Raw genomic sequence first — 23,582 nt, forward strand, 5'->3', positions numbered from 1 at the left:
ATATATAATGAAAAGTATCGATATATAATGAAAAGTATCGAAAAGATAACGAAAAGTATCGAAAAGATATCGAAAAGTATCGAAAAGATATCGAAAAGTGTCGATATATCGATAAGTATCGATATATCGATAAGTATCGATATATCGAAAAGTATCGATATATCGATAAGTATCGATATATCGAAAAGTATCGATATATCGAAAAGTATCGATATAACGATAAGTATCGATATATCGAAATGAATCGATATATCGATCGAAAAGTATCGATATATCGATATGTATCGATATGTCGACAAGTATCGATATATCGAAAAGTATCGATATATCGAAAAGTATCGGTATATCGATAAGTATCGATATATCGCAAAGTATCGATATATCGCAAAGTATCGATATATCAATAAGTATCGATATATCGATAAGTACCGAAAAGATATCGAAAAGTACCGAAAAGATATCGAAAAGAACCGGAAAGATATCGAAAAGTACCGAAAAGATATCGAAAAGTACCGGAAAGATATCGAAAAGTACCGAAAAGATATCGAAAAGTACCGAAAAGATATCGAAAAGTACCGAAAAGATATCGAAAAGTACCGAAACGATATCGAAAAGTACCGAAAAGATTTCGAAAAGTACCGAAAAGATTTCGAAAAGTATCGAAAAGATATCGAAAAGTATCGAAAAGATATAGATAAGTATCGAAAAGATATCGATAAGTATCGAAAAGATATCGATAAGTATCGAAAAGATATCGAAAAGTATCGAAAAGATATCGAAAAGTATCGAAAAGACATCGAAAAGTATCGAAAAGATATCGAAAAGATATCGAAAAGTATCGAAAAGATATCGAAAAGTATCGAAAAGATATCGAAAAGTATCTATATATATCGAAAAGTATCTATATATATCGAAAAGTATCTATATATATCGAAAAGTATCTATATATAATGAAAAGTATCGATATATAATTAAAAGTATCGATATATAATGAAAAGTATCGATATATAATGATAAGTATCGATATATAATGATAAGTATCGATATATAAGTACCGAAAAGATATCGAAAAGTACCGAAAAGATATCGAAAAGTACCGAAAAGATATCGAAAAGTACCGAAAAGATATCGAAAAGTATCGAAAAGATATCGAAAAGTATCGATATATCGATAAGTATCGAAAAGATGTCGAAAAGTATCGATATATCAATAAGTATCGATATATCGAAAAGTATCGATATATCGAAAAGTATCGATATAACGAAAAGTATCGATATAACGAAAAGTATCGATATATCGAAAAGTATCGATATATCGATAAGTATCGATATATCGAAAAGTATCGATATATCTATCGATATATCGAAAAGTATCGATATATCAAAAAGTATCGATGTATCGATAAGTATCGATGTATCGATAAGTATCGATATATCGATAAGTATCGATAAATCGATAAGTACCGATATATCGAAAAGTAACGATATATCGAAAAGTATCGATATATCGAAAAGTAACGATACATTGATAAGTATCGATATATTGATAAGTATCGATATATCGAAAAGTATCGATATATCGATAAGTATCGATATATCGATAAGTATCGATATATCGATAAGTATCGATATATCGATAAGTATCGATATATCGATAAGTATCGATATATCGATAAGTATCGATATATCGATAAGTACCGAAAAGATATCGAAAAGTACCGAAAAGATATCGAAAAGTACCGAAAAGATATCGAAAAGTACCGAAAAGATATCGAAAAGTACCGAAAAGATATCGAAAAGTACCGAAAAGTACCGAAAAGTACCGAAAAGATATCGAAAAGTACCGAAAAGATATCGACAAGTACCGGAAAGATATCGACAAGTACCGAAAAGATATCGACAAGTACCGAAAAGATATCGACAAGTACCGAAAAGATATCGAAAAGTCCCGAAGAGATATCGAAAAGTATCGAAAAGATATCGAAAAGTATCGAAAAGATATCGAAAAGTATCGTAAAGATATCGAAAAGTATCGATGTATCGATAAGTATCGATATATCGATAAGTATCGATATATCGATAAGTATCAATATATCGAAAAGTATCGATGTATCGAAAAGTATCGATATATCGAAAAGTATCGATATATCGAAAAGTATCGATATATCGAAAAGTATCGATATATCGATAAGTATCGATATATCGCAAAGTATCGATATATCGATAAGTATCCATATATCAATAAGTATCGATATATCGATATATCGATATGTATCGATATATCGATACTTATCGATATATCGATATGTATCGATATATCGATAAGTATCGATATATCGAAAAGTATCGATCTATCGAAAATATCGATATATCGAAAAGTATCGATATATCGATAAGTATCGATATATCGACAAGTACCGATATATCGATAAGTATCGATATATCGAGAAGTATCGATTTATCGAAAAGTGTCGATTTATCGAAAAGTGTCGATATATCGAAAAGTATCGATATTTCGGTAAGTATCGATATATCGAAAAGTATCGATATATCGAAAAGTATCGATATATCGAAAAGTATCGATATATAGAAAAGTATCGATATATCGAAAAGAATCGATATATCAATAAGTATCGATATATCGATAAGTATCGATATATCGAAAAGTATCGATATATCGAAAAGTATCGATATATCGAAAAGTATCGATATATCGAAAAGTATCGATATATCGAAAAGTATCGATATATAGAAAAGTATCGATATATCGAAAAGAATCGATATATCGATAAGTATCGATAAGATATCGAAAAGTACCCAAAAGATATCGAAAAGTACCGAAAAGATATCGAAACGTATCGAAAAGATATCGAAAAGTATCGATGTATATCGAATAGTATCGATATATATCGAAAAGTATCGATATATAAGGAAAAGTATCGATATATAATCAAAAGTATCGATATATAATGAAAAGTATCGATATATAATGATAAGTATGGATATATAATGACAAGTATCGATATATAATGATAAGTATCGATATATAATAATAAGTATCGATATATAATGAAAGGTATCGATATATAATAAAAAGTATCGATATATAATGAAAAGTGTCGAAAAGATATCGAAAAGTATCGAAAAGATATCGAAAAGTATCGAAAAGATATCGAAAAGTATCGAAAAGATATCGAAAAGTATCTAAAAGATATCGAAAAGTATCGAAAAGATCGAAGAAAAGATATCGAAAAGGATCGATATATCGATAAGTATCGATATATCGATAAGTATCGATATATCGATATGTATCGATATATCGATAAGTATCGATATATCGCTAAGTATCGATATATCGATAAGTATCGATATATCGATAAGTATCTATATATCGATAAGTATCTATATATCGATAAGTATCTATATATCGATAAGTATCGATATATCGAAAAGTATAGATATATCGAAAAGTATCGATATATCGAAAAGTATCGATATTTCGTAAAGTATCGATATATCGTAAAGTACCGGTATATCGAAAAGTACCGAAAAGATATCTAAAAGTACCGAAAAGATATCGAAAAGTACCGAAAAGATATCCAAAAGTATCGAAAAGACATCGAAAAGTACCGAAAAGATATCGAAAAGTACCGAAAAGATATCGAAAAGTACCGAAAAGATATCGAAAAGTACCGAAAAGATATCGAAAAGTATCGAAAAGATATCGAAAAGTATCGAAAAGATATCGAAAAGTATCTATATATAATGAAAAGTATCTATATATAATAAAAAGTATCGATATATAATGAAAAGTATCGATATATAATGAAAAGTATCGAAAAGATATCGATAAGTATCGAAACGATATTGATAAGTATCGAAAAGATATCGATAAGTATCGAAAAGATATAGATAAGTATCGAAAAGATATCGATAAGTATCGAAAAGATATCGAAAAGTATCGAAAAGACATCGAAAAGTATCGAAAAGATATCGAAAAGATATCGAAAAGTATCGAAAAGATATCGAAAAGATTCGAAAAGATATCGAAAAGTAACGAAAAGATATCGAAAAGTATCTATATATATCGAAAAGTATCTATATATATCGAAAAGTATCTATATATATCGAAAAGTATCTATATATAATGAAAAGTATCGATATATAATTAAAAGTATCGATATATAATGAAAAGTATTGATATATAATGATAAGTATCGATATATAATGATAAGTATCGATATATAAGTACCGAAAAGATATCGAAAAGTACCGAAAAGATATCGAAAAGTACCGAAAAGATATCGAAAAGTATCGAAAAGATATCGAAAAGTATCGATATATCAATAAGTATCTAAAAGATATCGAAAAGTATCGAAAAGATATCGAAAAGTATCGATATATCGAAAAGTATCCATATATCGAAAAGTATCGATATATCGAAAAGTATCGATATATCGAAAAGTATCGATATATCGAAAAGTATCGATATATCGAAAAGTATCGATATATCGATAAGTATCGATATATCGAAAAGTACCGAAAAGATATCGATTAGTACCGAAAAGATATCGATCGATATATCGATAAGTATCGATATATCGATAAGTGTCGATATATCGATAAGTATCGATATATCGATAAGTATCGATATATCGAAAAGTACCGATATATCGAAAAGTACCGATATATCGATAAGTACCGATATTTCGAAAAGTACCGATATATCGAAAAGTACCGATATATCGAAAAGTACAGATATATCGAAAAGTACCGATATATCGAAAAGTACCGATATATCGATAAGTACCGATGTATCGAAAAGTACCGATATATCGATAAGTACCGATATATCGATAAGTACCGATATATCGAAAAGTATCAATATATCGATAAGTACCGATATATCGATAAGTACCGATATATCGATAAGTACCGATATATCGAAAAGTGCCGATATATCGAAAAGTACCGATATATCGAAAAGTACCGATATATCGAAAAGTACCGATATATCGAAAAGTATCGATATATCGTTAAGTATCGATATATCGAAAAGTATCGAAAAGATATCGATAAGTACCGAAAAGATATCGATCGATATATCGATAAGTATCGATATATCGATAAGTATCGATATATCGATAAGTGTCGATATATCGATAAGTATCGATATATCGATAAGTATCGATATATCGGTAAGTATCGATATATCGAAATGTACCGATATATCGAAAAGTACCGATATATCGAAAAGTACCGGTATATCGAAAAGTACCGATATATCGATAAGTACCGATATATCTAAAAGTACCGATATATCGAAAAGTACCGATATATCGAAAAGTACCGATATATCGAAAAGTACCGATATATCGAAAAGTACCGATACATCGAAAAGTACCGATATATCGAAAAGTACCGATATATCGATAAGTACCGATATATCGAAAAGTACCGATATATCGATAAGTACCGATTTATCGATAAGTGCCGATATATCGAAAAGTATCGATATATCGATAAGTAACGATATATCGAAAAGTACCGATATATCGAAAAGTACGATATATATCGAAAAGTACCGATATATCGAAAAGTACCGATATATCGAAAAGTACCGATATATCGAAAAGTACCGATATATCGAAAAGTACCGATATATCGAAAAGTATCGATATATCGAGAAGTATCGATATATCGAAAAGTATCGATATATCGATAAATATCGATATATCGAAAAGTATCGTAAAAATATCGATAAGTATCGAAAAGATATCGATAAGTACCGAAAAGATATCGAAAAGTACCGAAAAGATATCGAAAAGTACCGAAAAGAAATCGAAAAGTACCGAAAAGATATCGAAAAGTACCGAAAAGATATCGAAAAGTATCGAAAAGATATCGAAAAGTATCGAAAAGATATCGAAAAGTATCGATATATATCGAAAAGTATCGATATATATCGAAAAGTATCTATATATAAGGAAAAGTATCGATATATAATGAAAAGTATCGATATATAATGAAAAGTATCGATATATAATGAAAAGTATCGATATATATCGATAAGTATCGATATATCGATAAGTATCGATATATTGATAAGTATCGATATATCGAAAAGTATCGATATATCGAAAAGTATCGATATATCGATAAGTATCGATATATCGAAAAGTATCGATATATCGATAAGTATCGATATATCGATAAGTATCGATATATCGATAAGTATCGATATATCGATAAGTATCGACATATCGATAAGTATCCATATATCAATAAGTATCGATATATCGATATATCGATAAGTATCGATATATCGATATGTATCGATATATCGAAAAGTATCATTATATCGATAAGTATCGAGATATCGATAAGTATCGGTATATCGATAAGTATCGATATATCGATAAGTATCGATAAATCGATAAGTATCGATATATCGAAAAGTGTCGATATATCGATAAGTATCGATATATCGATAAGTATCGATAAGTATCGATATATCGATAAGTATCGATATATCGATAAATATCGATATATCGATAAGTATCGATATATCGGTAAGTATCGATATATCGATAAGTGTCGGTATATCTATAAGTATCGATATATCGAAAAGTATCGATATATCGAAAAGTATCGATATATCGAAAAGTTTCGATGTATCGAAAAGTATCGATATATCGAAAAGTATCGATATATCGAAAAGTATCGATATATCGATAAGTATCGATATATCGAAAAGTATCGATATATCGATAAGTATCGATACATCGATAAGTATCGATATATCGATAAGTATCGATATATCGATAAGTATCGACATATCGATAAGTATCCATATATCAATAAGTATCGATATATCATATATCGATAAGTATCGATATATCGATATGTATCGATATATCGAAAAGTATCATTATATCGATAAGTATCGAGATATCGATAAGTATCGGTATATCGATAAGTATCGATATATCGATAAGTATCTATATATCGATAAGTATCGATATATCGAAAAGTATCGATATATCGATAAGTATCGATATATCGATAAGTATCGATAAGTATCGATATATCGATAAGTATCGATATATCGATAAGTATCGATATATCGATAAGTATCGATATATCGGTAAGTGTCGATATATCGATAAGTGTCGGTATATCTATAAGTATCGATATATCGAAAAACATCGATATATCGAAAAGTATCGATTTATCGAAAAGTTTCGATATATCGAAAAGTATCGATATATCGAAAAGTATCGATATATCGAAAAGTACCGATATATCGATAAGTACCGATATATCGAAAAGTACCGAAAAGATATCGAAAAGTACCGAAATGATATCGAAAAGTATCGAAAAGATATCGAAAAGTACCGAAAAGATATCGAAAAGTACCGAAAAGATATCGAAAAGTACCGAAGAGATATCCAAAAGTACCGAAAAGATATCGAAAAGTACCGAAAAGATATCGAAAAGTACCGAAAAGATATCGAAAAGTACCGAAAAGATATCGAAAAGTATCGAAAAGATATCGAAAAGTATCGAAAAGATATCGAAAAGTATCGAAAAGATTTCGAAAAGCATCGAAAAGATATCGAAAAGTATCGAAAAGATATCGAAAAGTATCGAAAAGATATCGAAAAGTATCTATATATAATGAAAAGTATCTATATATAATAAAAAGTATCGATATATAATGAAAAGTATCGATATATAATGAAAAGTATCGAAAAGATATCGATAAGTATCGAAAAGATATCGATAAGTATCGAAAAGATATCGATAAGTATCGAAAAGATATAGATAAGTATCGAAAAGATATCGAAAAGTATCGAAAAGACATCGAAAAGTATCGAAAACACATCGAAAAGTATCGAAAAGATATCGAAAAGTATCGAAAAGATATCGAAAAGTATCGAAAAGATATCGAAAAGTATCTATATATATCGAAAAGTATCTATATATATCGAAAAGTATCTATATATAATGAAAAGTATCGATATATAATTAAAAGTATCGATATATAATGATAAGTATCGATATATAATGATAAGTATCGATATATAATGATAAGTATCGATATATAAGTACCCATTCCCCAACCCCCTTCTCCCTCCTCATCCTATCTAGCTCCTCCTGTGCGTTTTTCAACTGCACCTGAAGGGCACAGATCTTACGCTCCTGCTCCTCTATCAATTTACTCTTGCTACATAACCTGCAGTTCCAGGAGAGGATCTCACCAGAATGCCCACTGGCTTCCCCACTGCATTCCCCCCAGTGAAAATACTTCGCACAAGTGTCACACCGCAATCCACTACTCACGAACCTACGGCAAAGCCCACACTTCTCACTCATGGTAAAATTTTACTTTTTCTAAGTTCCGCTACTACAATAAGAAGATGCTAAAAACCTGACTACAATAATCACAAACTTACTCTACAAGGGAAGTAACTACTATTGTTAACAGTATTAATAAACAACAAATGTGAATATAACAAAAGACTAATACAGAAAGAGAATCAAACGTCTAATCACACAGTAACGAGCTGTAAACAGTTCCCAAAAGGTTCTTCTGAAATTATTTCACCAGAAAACACCAAGAACACCGGTTGAAGACTACTAAAGTTCCTAAATAAATCACTATGCACAAACAATTAATTAGTACTTAGCTTTCGATGCGCCGCTACAGCTGCAACTGGTCAGCGCGGAATGTAAACACAGGCAAGAGGTTAAGTTGCTCGATACGAAAAACTCACAAATATCACGTTACAACAGAAGAAAGGCAGAGGTGAATGAAGAAACCACTAATACGTCACTTATATAGTAAATATTATCACAAAAACCGTTAAAATATGTATCTGGAACCTAAAAATATATGAAAACTTAGAGAGCGATCTCACACGCAGTCACTCGCTTATGACGTCACACTCCGGTTTGGTGCCTTGGACATGACCGAGGACCTTAAGATTTTGCATGAACCGAGGACTGGCACCCACGTAACACGAGAAAATGTGAAAAGTGTTAATATGTTGTAAAAACCTTAGAAAATCTCCGTGTTTCGTCATTCACCATCGAGTCGATATAACGTGAGATCGTCTCATTGGTCGCATTTCTCTCTGAAACGGTTACATTTATGGTCTGCCAGCCCTTGTCGCGTGCTGCGGTATGTGGGGACAATACAAGCAGCACAGTAGAACACAGAAGAAGCATCTAAGTTGATGCAATCGCCCAGTAAGAGGAGCTACATTTATAGTTTTAGTTATCGATTATTGAATTATTGGTCGGTTTGGTGCCTTGGACATGATCGAAGACCTTAAGATTTTGCATGAACCGAGGACTGGTACCCACGTAACACGAGAAAATGTGAAAAGTGTTAATATGTAGTAAAAACCTTAGAAAATCTCCGTGTTTCGTCAATCACCATCGAATCGATATAACGCGAGATCGTCACATTGGTCGCTTTTCTCTCTGAAACGGTTACATTTATGGTCTGAGAGCCCTTGTCGCGTGCTGCGGTATGTGGGGACAATACAAGCAGCACAGTAGAACACAGAAGAAGCATCTAAGTTGATGCAATCGCCCAGTAAGAAGAGCTACATTTATAGTTTTAGTTATCGATTATTGAATTATTGGTCGGTTTGGTGCCTTGGACATGACCGAGGACCTTAAGATTTGGCATGAATCGAGGACTGGCAGCCACGTAACACGAGAAAATGTGAAAAGTGTTAATATGTTGTAAAAACCTTAGAAAATCGCCGTGTTTCGTCATTCACCGTCGAATCGATATAACGCGAGATCGTCACATTGGTCGCATTTCTCTCTGAAACGGTTACATTTCTGGTCTGCTAGCCCTTGACGCGTGCTGCGGTATGTGGGGACAATACAAGCAGCACAGTAGAACACAGGAGAAGCATCTAAGTTGATGCAATCGCCCAGTAAGAAGAGCTACATTTATAGTTTTAGTTATCGATTATTGAATTATTGGTCGGTTTGGTGCCTTGGACATGACCGAGGACCTTAAGGTTTTGCATGAACCGAGGGCTGGTACCCACGTAACACGAGAAAATGTGAAAAGTGTTAATATGTAGTAAAAATCTTAGAAAATCTCCGTGTTTCGTCATTCACCATCGAATCGATATAACGCGAGATCGTCACATTGGTCGCATTTCTCTCTGAAACGGTTACATTTATGGTCTGCCAGCCCTTGTCGCGTGCTGCGGTATGTGGGGACAATACAAGCAGCACAGTAGAACACAGGAGAAGCATCTAAGTTGATGCAATCGCCCAGTAAGAAGAGCTACATTTATAGTTTTAGTTATCGATTATTGAATTATTTTTATTTATTTTTTTTTATTTTTTTTTATTTATTTATTGTTCCGTGGGACCAAATTAAGGAGAAATCTCCATGGTCATGGAACGAGTCAATACATGAAATTATAACACGATATTAGAAACAGATAAAATGAAATATAGAAAAAAAAAGCATATTCAGGTGACAAGTCATAAGTTTAAATGAAGACAATCAACAATGTAACACTGGAATTTGCTTAATTTTTTAGGTCTTCCAGGAGCTCCTCGACAGAATAGAAGGAGTGAGCCATGAGGAAACTCTTCAGTTTAGACTTAAAAGAGTTTGGGCTACTGCTAAGATTTTTGAGTTCTTGTGGTAGCTTATTGAAAATGGATGCAGCAGAATACTGCACTCCTTTCTGCACAAGAGTCAAGGAAGTGCATTTTACATGCAGATTTGATTTCTGCCTAGTATTAACTGAGTGAAAGCTGCTAACTCTTGGGAATAGGCTAATATTGCTAACAACAAACGACATTAAAGAAAATATATACTGTGAGGGCAATGTCAGAATTCCCAGATTTTTGAATAGGGGTCGACAAGAGGTTCTCGAACTTACACCACATATAGCTCGAACAGCCCGTTTTTGAGCCAAAAATACCCTTTTTGAATCAGAAGAATTACCCCAAAAAATAATACCATACGACATAAGCGTATGAAAATATGCGAAGTATACTACTTTTCGTGTTGAAGTGTCACTTATTCCAGATACTGTTCTAATGGTAAATAAAGCAGCATTTAGCTTCTGAACAAGATCCTGGACATGGGCTTTCCACAACAGCTTACTATCTATCCGAACGCCTAGGAATTGGAACTGTTCAGTCTCGCTTATAATATGCCCATTCTGTCTGATCAAAACATCGGTTCTTGTTGAATTGTGAGTTAGAAACTGTAAAAACTGAGTCTTACTGTGATTTAGCATCAAATTATTTTCATCAAGCCACGAACTTATTTGATGAACTAAATTATTTGTTACTGTTTCAATATTACACACAAGATCCTTCACTATCAAGCTGGTGTCATAAGCAAACAGAAATATTTTTGAATCACCTGTAATACAAGAAGGCATATCATTTATATAAATAAGAAACAGCAGTGGCCCCAGCACCGACCCTTGGGGAACGCCCCATTTAACAGTGCCCCATTGGGACTGAACATCACTACCACTCTCAATATTGCGGAGAATTACCCTCTGCTTTCTGTTCTTAAAGTAAGAGGCGAACCAATTGTAAGCTACTCCCCTTACTCCATAATGGTCCAACTTCTGCAGTAATATTTTGTGGTCAACACAGTCAAAAGCCTTCGTTAAATCAAAGAAAACACCTAGCGTTCGCAACCTTTTATTTAATCCGTCGAAAACCTCACAGAGAAAAGAGAATATAGCATTTTCAGTTGTTAAACCATTTCTAAAACCAAACTGAACATTTGACAGCAAATTATGTGAATTTAAATGCTCCAGTAACCTTGTATATACAACCTTCTCGATAACTTTAGCAAACACCGATGGCATAGAAATAGGTCTAAAATTGTCAACATTATCAATGTCTCCCTTTTTATAAAGTGGCTTCACTACCGAGTATTTTAATCGATCAGGAAACCGACCACTCCTAAAGGAAAAGTTACAGATATGGCTAAGTACTGGGCTAACATACATAGAACAATACTTCAGTATTCTGCTAGATACCCCGTCATATCCATGAGAGTTCTTGGTCTTTACTGATTTAATTATTAACTCAATCTCCCTCTTGTCAGTATCATGGAGGAGCATTTCAGGTAACAGTCTCGGAACACTTTTTTCTAAGAGCGCTATATGATTCCCGGTTGGAATTAGGTTTCTATTTAGTTCACCTGCTATATTCAGAAAGTGATTATTAAATACTGTACATATATGCGACTAATCAGTAACACGGACATTCCCACTACGCACTGATTCTATATCCTCGACCTGTCTCTGCAGACCAACAACTTCCTTTACGACTGACCATATGGTTTTAATTTTATCCTGAGACTTAGCTATTCTATCTGCATACCACATACTTTTTGCCTTCCTAATAACATTTTTAAGCACCTTACAATACTGTTTGTAGTGGGCTGCTGCATTTAGATTTTGACTGTTTCTAACGTTTTGATATAATTGCCACTTTGTTCTACAAGATATTCTTATCCCTCTAGTCAGCCACCCAGGCTGCCTGTTTGTGCTAGTACCCTGTTTTAAACGTTGTAACGGAAAGCAACTTTCAAAGAGCATGAGAAAAGTCTTGAGAAAAGCATTATATTTATCGTTTACTGTCTCAGCGCTATAAACATCTTGCCACTCTTGTTCCTTTATAAGGTTTACAAAGGTCTCTACAGCAACCGGATCAGCTTTCCTGAACAGCTGATGACTATATTTAACACGTGTTGCAGCATAAAAATCTTTTAAAGTTAAAATTTGCGCATCATGATCTGAAAGGCCATTCACCTTTTTTCTAACAGAATGCCCTTCTAGTAATGAGGAATGAACAAAAATGTTGTCTATGGTTGTTCTACTGTTCCCTTGCACTCTCGTTGGAAAGAATACGGTTTGCATAAGATTATATGAATTAAAGAGGTCTACCAGCATCCTCTTCCTTGCACAATCACTTATACAATTAATATTGAAGTCACCACATATAACTAACTTTTTGTATTTCCTATAAAGTGAACCAAGAACCTCCTCTAGCTTTAGCAAAAATGCTGTGAAATCGGAGTCTGGGGATCTATAAATAACAACAGTTACAAGTTTAACTCCGTTAAATTTAACCACACCTGCACAACATTCAAACACCTTTTCAGTGCAGTACTTTGAAACATCAATTGACTCAAATGCGATGCCGTTTTTCACATACATGGCTACTCCCCCACACCGCAAAGAGCTCCTCGAAAAGCAGCCAGCCAACCTGTATCCTGGTAAAGGAAGCCTCTGAATTATCTCCTTATTTAAGAAGTGTTCAGATATACCAATAATTTCAAACATCTATAAGCAGTTCACTAACTTTATCTCTAATACCTTGTATATTTTGATGAAATATACTAATTCCCTCATTACTCGGATACCTAAGCTTTGTCAAAAGTGATTCCCTTGTTAGAGAGACTTCCCTTAAGCAGGAATACCTATCAGCTGACTTCAATCTAAAAAAGGTGCAGCTCTAACACCCACTACTGCAGGAATTTTCCCATGAGTGATCCCACCAACCCCACCTATGTTGTCACCTATAAGCTTTACCAACCTCCCCTTCCAATACCTGTTGAGGTGCAGGCCGTGTCTAGTGAAACCCGTCCTGCTGATAGACTCCACCAACACCACTGAAATGTGACCCATGCTTTCTGTCATCAGCGCACCCCCAAGTCTCATGTTATTACGCCTGACGGCTGTATTAAGATGAGGCCGATCGTGACGCTGAAACAGTTCCACGAAATGCACATTCGTGTTGCCAGTCTGAGTGGCTATCTTTTCCAGGTCACCATCTATGTTATACTCCCCATCCCTACCAATACTATTACCAGCCCCACCCACAATCACTACCTGATCCTCTTTAGTAAAATCCCTACATAACCCCCCTATGTTAACAGTCACCTGAGCCAACCCTGCATTAGGCTTCACAATGCTGGTGACCTGGTACTCACTTCCCAGCACTTCCTGCAACTGCTGGCCTACACCTCTGCCATGAGAACTACCTAACAGCAGAACCTTCTTCTTCCTCTTCGACTTTGCAACTGTTCTAGGCACAGTAACTACTGAGGTCTGCTGCATACTTCCTACATCTACAGCTACTAGAGATTCCTCTCCACTAGACTCTGACAGTTGGTCATATCTATTGTAAACACCAATAGTAAAACTATCTGAAAATCTTCTTCTCCTAGCAGATCTCTTGCCAACAGCCAGCTCCCATTCCCCAACCCCCTTCTCCCTCCTCATCCTATCTAGCTCCTCCTGTGCGTTTTTCAACTGCACCTGAAGGGCACAGATCTTACGCTCCTGCTCCTCTATCAATTTACTCTTGCTACATAACCTGCAGTTCCAGGAGAGGATCTCACCAGAATGCCCACTGGCTTCCCCACTGCATTCCCCCCAGTGAAAATACTTCGCACAAGTGTCACACCGCAATCCACTACTCACGAACCTACGGCAAAGCCCACACTTCTCACTCATGGTAAAATTTTACTTTTTCTAAGTTCCGCTACTACAATAAGAAGATGCTAAAAACCTGACTACAATAATCACAAACTTACTCTACAAGGGAAGTAACTACTATTGTTAAGAGTATTAATAAACAACAAATGTGAATATAACAAAAGACTAATACAGAAAGAGAATCAAACGTCTAATCACACAGTAACGAGCTGTAAACAGTTCCCAAAAGGTTCTTCTGAAATTATTTCACCAGAAAACACCAGGAACACCGGTTGAAGACTACTAAAGTTCCTAAATAAATCACTATGCACAAACAATTAATTAGTACTTAGCTTTCGATGCGCCGCTACAGCTGCAAGTGGTCAGCGCGTAATGTAAACACAGGCAAGAGGTTAAGTTGCTCGATACGAAACACTCACAAATATCACGTTACAACAGAAGAAAGGCAGAGGTGAATGAAGAAACCACTAATACGTCACTTATATAGTAAATATTATCACAAAAACCGTTAAAATATGTATCTGGAACCTAAAAATATATGAAAACTTAGAGAGCGATCTCACACGCAGTCACTCGCTTATGACGTCACACTCCGGTTTGGTGCCTTGGACATGACCGAGGACCTTAAGATTTTGCATGAACCGAGGACTGGCACCCACGTAACACGAGAAAATGTGAAAAGTGTTAATATGTAGTAAAAACCTTAGAAAATCTCCGTGTTTCGTCATTCACCATCGAATCGATATAACGCGAGATCGTCACATTGGTCGCATTTCTCTCTGAAACGGTTACATTTATGGTCTGCTAGCCCTTGTCGCGTGCTGCGGTATGTGGGGCAATACAAGCAGCACAGTAGAACATTGGAGAAGCATCTAAGTTGATGCAATCGCCCAGTAAGAAGAGCTACATTTATAGTTTTAGTTATCGATTATTGAATTATTGGTCGGTTTGGTGCCTTGGACATGACCGAGGACCTTAAGATTTTGCAAGAACCGAGGACTGGCAGCCACGTAACACGAGAAAATGTGAAAAGTGTTAATATGTTGTAAAAACCTTAGAAAATCTCCGTGTTTCGTCATTCACCATCGAATCGATATAACGCGAGAACGTCACATTGGTCGCATTTCTCTCTGAAACGGTTACATTTATGGTCTGCCAGCCCTTGTCGCGTGCTGCGGTATGTGGGGACAATACAAGCAGCACAGTAGAACACAGGAGAAGCATCTAAGTTGACGCAATCGCCCAGTAAGAAGAGCTACATTTATAGTTTTAGTTATCGATTATTGAATTATTGGTCGGTTTTGTGCCTTGGACATGACCGAGGACCTTAAGATTTTGCATGAACCGAGGACGGGCACCCACGTAACACGAGAAAATGTGAAAAGTGTTAATATGTAGTAAAAACCTTAGAAAACCTCCGTGTTTCGTCATTCACCATCGAATCGATATAACGCGAGATCGTCACATCAGTCGCATTTCTCTCTGAAACGGTTACATTTATGGTCTGCCAGCCCTTGTCGCGTGCTGCGGTATGTGGGGACAATACAAGCAGCACAGTAGAACACAGGAGAAGCATCTAAGTTGATGCAATCGCCCAGTAAGAAGAGCTACATTTATAGTTTTAGTTATCGATTATTGAATTATTGGTCGGTTTGGTGCCTTGGACATGACCGAGGACCTTAAGATTTTGCATGAACCGAGGACTGGCACCCACGTAACACAAGAAAATGTGAAATGTGTTAATATGTAGTAAAAACCATAGAAAATCTCCGTGTTTCGTCATTCACCATCGAATCGATATAACGTGAGATCGTCACATTGGTCGCATTTCTCTCTGAAACGGTTACATTTATGGTCAGCCAGCCCTTATCGCGTGCTGCGGTATGTGGGGACTATACAAGCAGCACAGTAGAACTCTGGAGAAGCAACTAAGTTGATGCAATCGCCCAGTAAGAAGAGCTACATTTATAGTTTTAGTTATCGATTATTGAATTATTGGTCGGTTTGGTGCCTTGGACATGACCGAGGACCTTAAGATTTTGCATGAACCGAGGACTGGCACCCACGTAACACAAGAAAATGTGAAATGTGTTAATATGTAGTAAAAACCTTAGAAAATCTCCGTGTTTTGTCATTCACCATCGAATCGATATAACGCGAGATCGTCACATTGGTCGCATTTCTATCTGAAACGGTTACATTTATGGTCTGCCAGCCCTTGTCGCGTGCTGCGGTATGTGGGGACAATACAAGCAGCACAGTAGAACACAGGAGAAGCATCTAAGTTGATGCAATCGCCCAGTAAGAAGAGCTACATTTATAGCTTTAGTTATCGATTATTGAATTATTGGTCGGTTTGGTGCCATGGACATGACCGAGGACCTTAAGATTTTGCATGAACCGAGGACTGGCACTGGCGTAACACGAGAAAATGTTAAAAGTGTTAATATGTAGTAAAAACCATAGAAAATCTCCGTGTTTCGTCATTCACCATCGAATCGATATAACGCGAGATCGTCACATTGGTCGCATTTCTCTCTGAAACGGTTACATTTATGGTCTGAGAGCCCTTGTCGCGTGCTGCGGTATGTGGGGACAATACAAGCAGCACAGTAGAACACAGGAGAAGCATCTAAGTTGATGCAATCGCCCAGTAAGAAGAGCTACATTTATAGTTTTAGTTATCGATTATTGAATTATTGGTCGGTTTTGTGCCTTGGACATGACCGAGGACCTTAAGATTTTGCATGAACCGAGGACGGGCACCCACGTAACACGAGAAAATGTGAAAAGTGTTAATATGTAGTAAAAACCTTAGAAAACCTCCGTGTTTCGTCATTCACCATCGAATCGATATAACGCGAGATCGTCACATCAGTCGCATTTCTCTCTGAAACGGTTACATTTATGGTCTGCCAGCCCTTGTCGCGTGCTGCGGTATGTGGGGACAATACAAGCAGCACAGTAGAACACAGGAGAAGCATCTAAGTTGATGCAATCGCCCAGTAAGAAGAGCTACATTTATAGTTTTAGTTATCGATTATTGAATGCAGCATTTTGTTCGTTGAACCGTCGCCGCGTCCGAAGCTAACTGCCCTTACGTTCTCGCACCATTATAATTGAAGGTTAGACCACCTCTGAGTCAAATTTCAAATCTATGCCTCGCAATGGAAGACAGTTATGGGATTTCGAAAAAGTGACTCTTTTTCCTGTGTTGCACAATGTATAAATAAAGTCTGGACACGTTTTCAGTCGGATCGTTATAAGATTTCAAAGTGGGGCACAATTTGACAACTTATTGCATACGTCCAGAAACCTGCACTATGATATCACAGAAACACGACGGGAAACAGTCAATTCACACAAACAACTGGTGTAACAATTTGTAAAGATTTGAAATATAATGATCGCATAGCCTTCATCTCTGGTAAAAAAGAAAAAAAGGTGGCAGACTTAAGATCGGACGTCGGACGTGATAGGCCGTCAGATAAAAAGGTTATTATATCTGAACAATTGGAATTGCCTTCACCTAGCACACCAGCTAAAAAAGACGACGCCAACGAACTGGATAATCAAGCAGGCGAGGTTTCAGCGAAGTGTAACAATGAACTGCCGCCTAAGAATCACAAAGTTATTGGACCTAATTGTTCTAATCTTGGGTGCTCTTGGATGACAACTGACAACACCTACTCCTCATTTCATATTTCACCGGAAATTCGGATGCCCTTGCCAAAAGTTAACGAAAGCATGAAAAGGGCGAAACGGATAAGGGGAAAACCGATGTTTTAAATGATTTGAAGTACAAAAAAAGAGTTAGAAGCCATTATTAAGGAAAAATAGAAAAGAACTTTGCCAAAGAAGATAGAGCAAAGAAAGAACTATTTGCGAAACAGAATAAAATTAAGAATTCAAAAAAGAAAAATAGGGCCTGAAGATAAATGTAAAAAAGGAGAGAGAATACAATACTAACGAGAGTGATTACGAGGAAAGTTATGACTGTGCATGTTTATATTGTGGTGAGTTTTATTCAAAATCAGTTGAAGGTTGGGTCGCTTGCTCCACGATTCTTGTGCAGGAATAGATAGCGAAGGTGATGAGTCTTTCCTCGTGTGTGAATTTCGTAAATAGCCTTAAGAAAAGGATACAATACATGAAAACTGTAGTTTGACATTAAACTAAATCAATACCGAGCAAGCCAATATTTTCTGCATTTCCGATAATTTTACACGTTTTTATAATCACTTGTACTTACCACCCCAATCTGCCCCGTGCACGGGGCAGAATGGAGCAATTGGCATGCCTTTCTGTTTTTGAACGAAAAAAATACTGTTCCTTTATTTTACGGCAATGTTCTGGTAGTCTTGTGATTAATACAATAATATGTTCATATAAAAATTGGTAACTCTCTTATTTAACACTTTTGTACTTTTAATCAAATGTATGACAGATGCAGTGAAAGAAACTATGAACTTAAATGACTGCATATACACCAGTAAGTGTAATACAACTTCATATTCAATTTTCTGTAACTTTTGTAACTTAATGTACCTTTCCTCTCAAACCATTTATCCCAGAACCATGTAATTCTAACGGTCAGTTGTCTTACTCGACATGCATGAAGTAATATTTTTTAATGCTTCCTACTATATTATAAAAACCCTATGGTCTTTTTATTTTCTAAATTTGCTCATAAAACATCTTACTAAACTTTTCCAAAATTGCACAATTAATATATTATTCATGAAAAAATATCATTGTTAGAAAATAGTGGAGATCCATGTAAGAAATGTTTCGTGTTCTACCGTTAGTATAACACAGCTTGAGATAAGGGACATGGAAATAGGTCAATTTAGAATGGTGCAGATAGAAGATACCTTCTCGCCATGAAATTTGTCTTTAAAAACAAATGAATATTCTCAAATCAACAGCTCATTTTATGGAGTCATTACTAGAAACATGAATAATCCTCACAAAGATTTGGAATTGCTTTGGTGCAAGAAAGTCTCCATCATTCAGGAAATCGCATTTTCAATAACGTGCCAGCAGCCATAAAAAGCTTTACTACTGACAAATTTCAGTTTAAGAGGAGCCTAAAGGATTTATTGCTAGCCATCTCCTCCGATTCCATTAAGAACTGAATTTCTTAGTAGAACTAGAGTGCGCGCGGTTGAGAGCGAGCGAGAGAGAGAGAGAGAGAGAGAGAGAGAGAGAGAGAGGAGGGGGGGGGTCAAATAATACAAGTACAATCAAAAGTATGTCTAAATTTTCATTTCACATTCCACGTCCATGATCACTCCACTTGCGATCTGTGGAATTGTAATTTCTTAGACTTTCCCGGCGATTTGATGACATCTCGTGGAAATAGGATTTTCTGCCGGATATCAGCGTCTTCCAAACACGATATTTCGACGTCATTACTTGACGTCTTCATCAGGTGTTCCCTGGCTGCTTGCTGGATGTAAGGAACACCAGCGACATACCAGGCTAAGGCAGGCCACAAAATCAGCAATAGCAGAACACTGCCTAGAGTTGGAACATTCCATGGATTATGAGAACACCAAGGTCATGGTCCAGACCCCCAGGTTCTGGGATAGTGTCATCACTGAATCTATAGAGATAAAGATGGCACAAAACCTGATTAACCAGGCAGGAAGCAGGATACCTGCTAAGCACTGCATACAACCTGGCGTAGAACCTGTACAGGATGATTAATCTACCCCTACCCATGGGTTTTATGCAACTTGCAATACCTACAAATGTCATGGGCAAGATTTTCATTTCTCTCATGCACTACATGCAAATTACTAGTCCTACATAAAAAATGAACAGGATCTTTTTTGTGGGACATTTACTGTAGCTTTTTTTTTTTTTGGGGGGGGGGTACATTTTTGCTAGAGGCCCAAATGCGTTTTTCTTGAATAACACAAAAACTGTGGTCTCCAACAAAAACTTATTCCAGTACAAAATTTTATCTAGTTAATTTTCATACAAAAAGGTCCTGTTCATTGTTTTTGTAGGCCTAACAGTGTGCATGTAGGGAGGAGAGAAGATTAAAATCATGCGTGTGGTTCTTGAAGATGTTGCAGGTTCCATAAAACTTTATGGCATGGGCAGCTGAATAACCCTGTGTATGATCCAGAAGTTTCAACAACATTCTTAACGCACCTCATGGTCAACCATGGCTGCTGATAGAAAACAGGTGATTCATATTGGCTTTGTGTATCCCCATTATGTGACTGCAGTAAACAAGAGGATGTGGGATGTTCTCTGTCAACTTTTATACCCACATTGGTATGCCAAAAGACATTGAAATATACAAGGCATGCCAGGAAAGTAAGTACCATTGTTTTTTTTGAAGAAATACTCTTTTTCTACACAACAGCCACCATTGTTCAGATATTTGTCACAGCAGTAAGCCAACTTTTCTATGCCCTCTTTATAGAAAGATACCACCAGTGACGACGTCCATTACTGATCACACTTACATCATCATTGGTGCTGAAGCACCTTCATCCCGCTTGATGTTGAAGTAAAAGTGGTAGTCAGAAGATGGGAGATCAGGTGGTCGAACTGTTCCCAACTGAATTGTTTAGTAAGGGTCTCAGTGCCACCAGCAGAAATGAAACGTGATGTCATGAAGCAACATAACGATTCAATTGAGAATTTCGCATCTCTTGTTTTGAATAGTATGATGGAGTTCTCTCGGTGTTTTGCAGTATCATATCACTTTCATGGTTTCAGCTCTGAGAAGGAACTCAACAAGCAGAATGCCTTGTTGGTCCTAGAAACCATTCCACCTGATTTTTAGCACTGACAACTTCATTCTGATTTTTTTTTTTTTTTTTGGGCTGGGGAGGGGGGGCGGTAGGAGGAGTATTGTCGGATTGTGAGTTCCTTCATTCCATATATTGTTGTTTTTATTTTGGAGTGTCATGAAAAACCCAAATTTCATCACCAGTCACAATTCTATTTAAGAATTCATCTTCCTCATCACTGTATTCAGTGTTGAAATGTCAAAACCCTGCCAAGGCACATAATTTTGTAGGCATTTTTGGAACACAATTCATAAACATCTAAGAAATTTATGACTGAGTCATGCAAAACAGTTTCTGAAATACATTCTTATTATGAACCATCAATTTTCATGAATTTTCTAATTCATTTTCTCACCCATACCATGAGTGACAACAGAAGGCTGTCCAATACATGCTTCACCATGAAAGTTCAACAAACAGTCTCATCCACTTTCTCACCATAAATATTTACAAGTTGATGAATTTCAGCCGGCTTAATGTTCTGTGTGGAGAAACACAACATAACAGAGTGCACTTCACAGTCACTGGGCTCAGAGGTTGTCTTAAACAGTTTGAATGATCACTAACAAATATCAATACAACAAAATTCAGCTCCAGTGTCAAATGTGGAAATACAATGAACCAGAGAAATGTGTGAACCTACAACACTAGTGCTGCAGTGGCAGTAGAATGATTTGGTACTTACTTTCAGGATGCTCCTCATACGTTGAACTTCAATGGAAGTGCCCGTCACCTTTTAATGTAAAATTTTGCTTATGATGGAAACTATGTTTAAACAGTGTGTGTGGGTGGTGAGGAGGGTTATTTAACAGTTGAACTATCTTTGTTTTGTTTATCTGTCTCTAGTCATGACAGGTAATGTGATTCAAGGACAAAGGTACTTTCTGACTTACCTTAGTCAAGGTCCAACTCTTCTGTCCTGTACAGCTACTTGCCTTTATCCAGAGGTTGTTACTCTCAGGCCTTCTTGGGCTTAAAGCTGGTTCATTAGAAATGAAGCTGCTCCTAAAAAATTGTATACATTGTGTAAAAAAAACTACATTTACAAAGAATTTGTGGGGTCAGAGGAGGTAGAGATACACTTCATTACATGTCACTGGTGTGCACCATGTTCCTGATATGGATCCGTTAAAGTTTTGATGTTAGTAATGCTCGAGATATGGTGTGACTATTGGTTTAGGGGCATTTCTGAAAATATCGCCTGTCTACATTATGGCACAACTGGAATATGCTTGCTCAAAACAACAGAGTGTGAATAATGACAGTGCATTCAACTGAACTGGTAACCAGTGCTTCATACACCAACATCGTCTCCCCCTATAAAAAAGAAATTTAGAGGCAGTCACACAAAAAAAAGCTTTTTCTCTCCTAAACACTCGCAAATTGTGTGTATGTAGGTTTTTGTTTTTGTTTTAATACGCCCTGTATATGAAAAGAGCTGTTACCATTACCTACACTGCTTACATGGTGTTAATTTGCACACAGATTTCTGGTTGTTCCACTGGAAAGCTTACCAAGACATTTACAGCATAAAGCTGATACTGGCTTGTAACCTAAAAATGTACACAGCTCAAAGGTAGTACAACTGCAACTCTGTAGAATTACCATGTCTTTCATGCAGTACAACATTTTTAACCGTGCAATTATAATATTCATGTAACTGATATTATTTAATGATGAGGCTTCTGGGATAAGCTATGAAGTAATTACTCCATGCTGTACAGAAAAACAAAGCAGTCTGAACAGCCTCACCGTTTATATTGGTAATAGGTAATGGGAACAAAGGAACCAACAAAATTAAGAAGAACATTAGCATTTTTTTTTAAATTCATGCATCTTTTACAGAAAAGAACTGTACATTTCAACCATAAATGTTTCGTAGGCACGTTACAACATTAACAAACACTACATTATATAAATTTTCTCTGAAAATGTATTTAGTAACAATGCACTACACTTGTTACAAGAAACATTGTGTCCTGTCTTATTCAGTGGTCTTTGTTTTACTTCTTTAATTATTTGGCACTTCAGTTCCATGGAACACTATTTAATGTGCAGCTATATAATTGATTATTTTTATTACTTAAAGGTTCATTTTATCATCAACTTACAGAAACAGGTTAAGAAAAACTGATGTATGTTGATGGTCACTTGGTGGTTGTCTATTATCTACCTGCAGTCTGTCACTGCTACGTAGTGTTGAAACCATAGGCTAGGTCAAAGACTCACTGGACGAAAAATTG

General features: G+C 35.8%; 1 protein-coding gene across 1 annotated transcript; it reads left to right on the top strand.

Moving 5' to 3' along the window:
* Positions 1-27: 27 nt before the first annotated feature.
* Positions 28-18,313, top strand: LOC126232370 (structural maintenance of chromosomes protein 2-like). Its single transcript, XM_049942644.1, has 17 exons — positions 28-76; positions 458-937; positions 1,039-1,441; positions 1,705-2,036; positions 3,097-3,518; positions 3,564-3,771; positions 3,813-4,052; positions 4,235-4,445; positions 4,758-5,197; positions 5,311-5,417; positions 5,545-5,652; positions 5,744-5,991; positions 6,369-6,571; positions 7,070-7,146; positions 7,278-7,686; positions 7,728-7,976; positions 17,961-18,313. The coding sequence occupies exons 1-17, from the start codon at positions 28-30 to the stop codon at positions 18,311-18,313; spliced, it is 4,539 nt and encodes a 1,512-aa protein (XP_049798601.1).
* The last annotated feature ends 5,269 nt before the right edge of the window (positions 18,314-23,582 follow it).

The sequence above is a fragment of the Schistocerca nitens genome, unplaced genomic scaffold (assembly GCF_023898315.1).
Source record: "Schistocerca nitens isolate TAMUIC-IGC-003100 unplaced genomic scaffold, iqSchNite1.1 HiC_scaffold_468, whole genome shotgun sequence".
Classification (NCBI taxonomy): Eukaryota; Metazoa; Arthropoda; class Insecta; order Orthoptera; family Acrididae; genus Schistocerca; species Schistocerca nitens.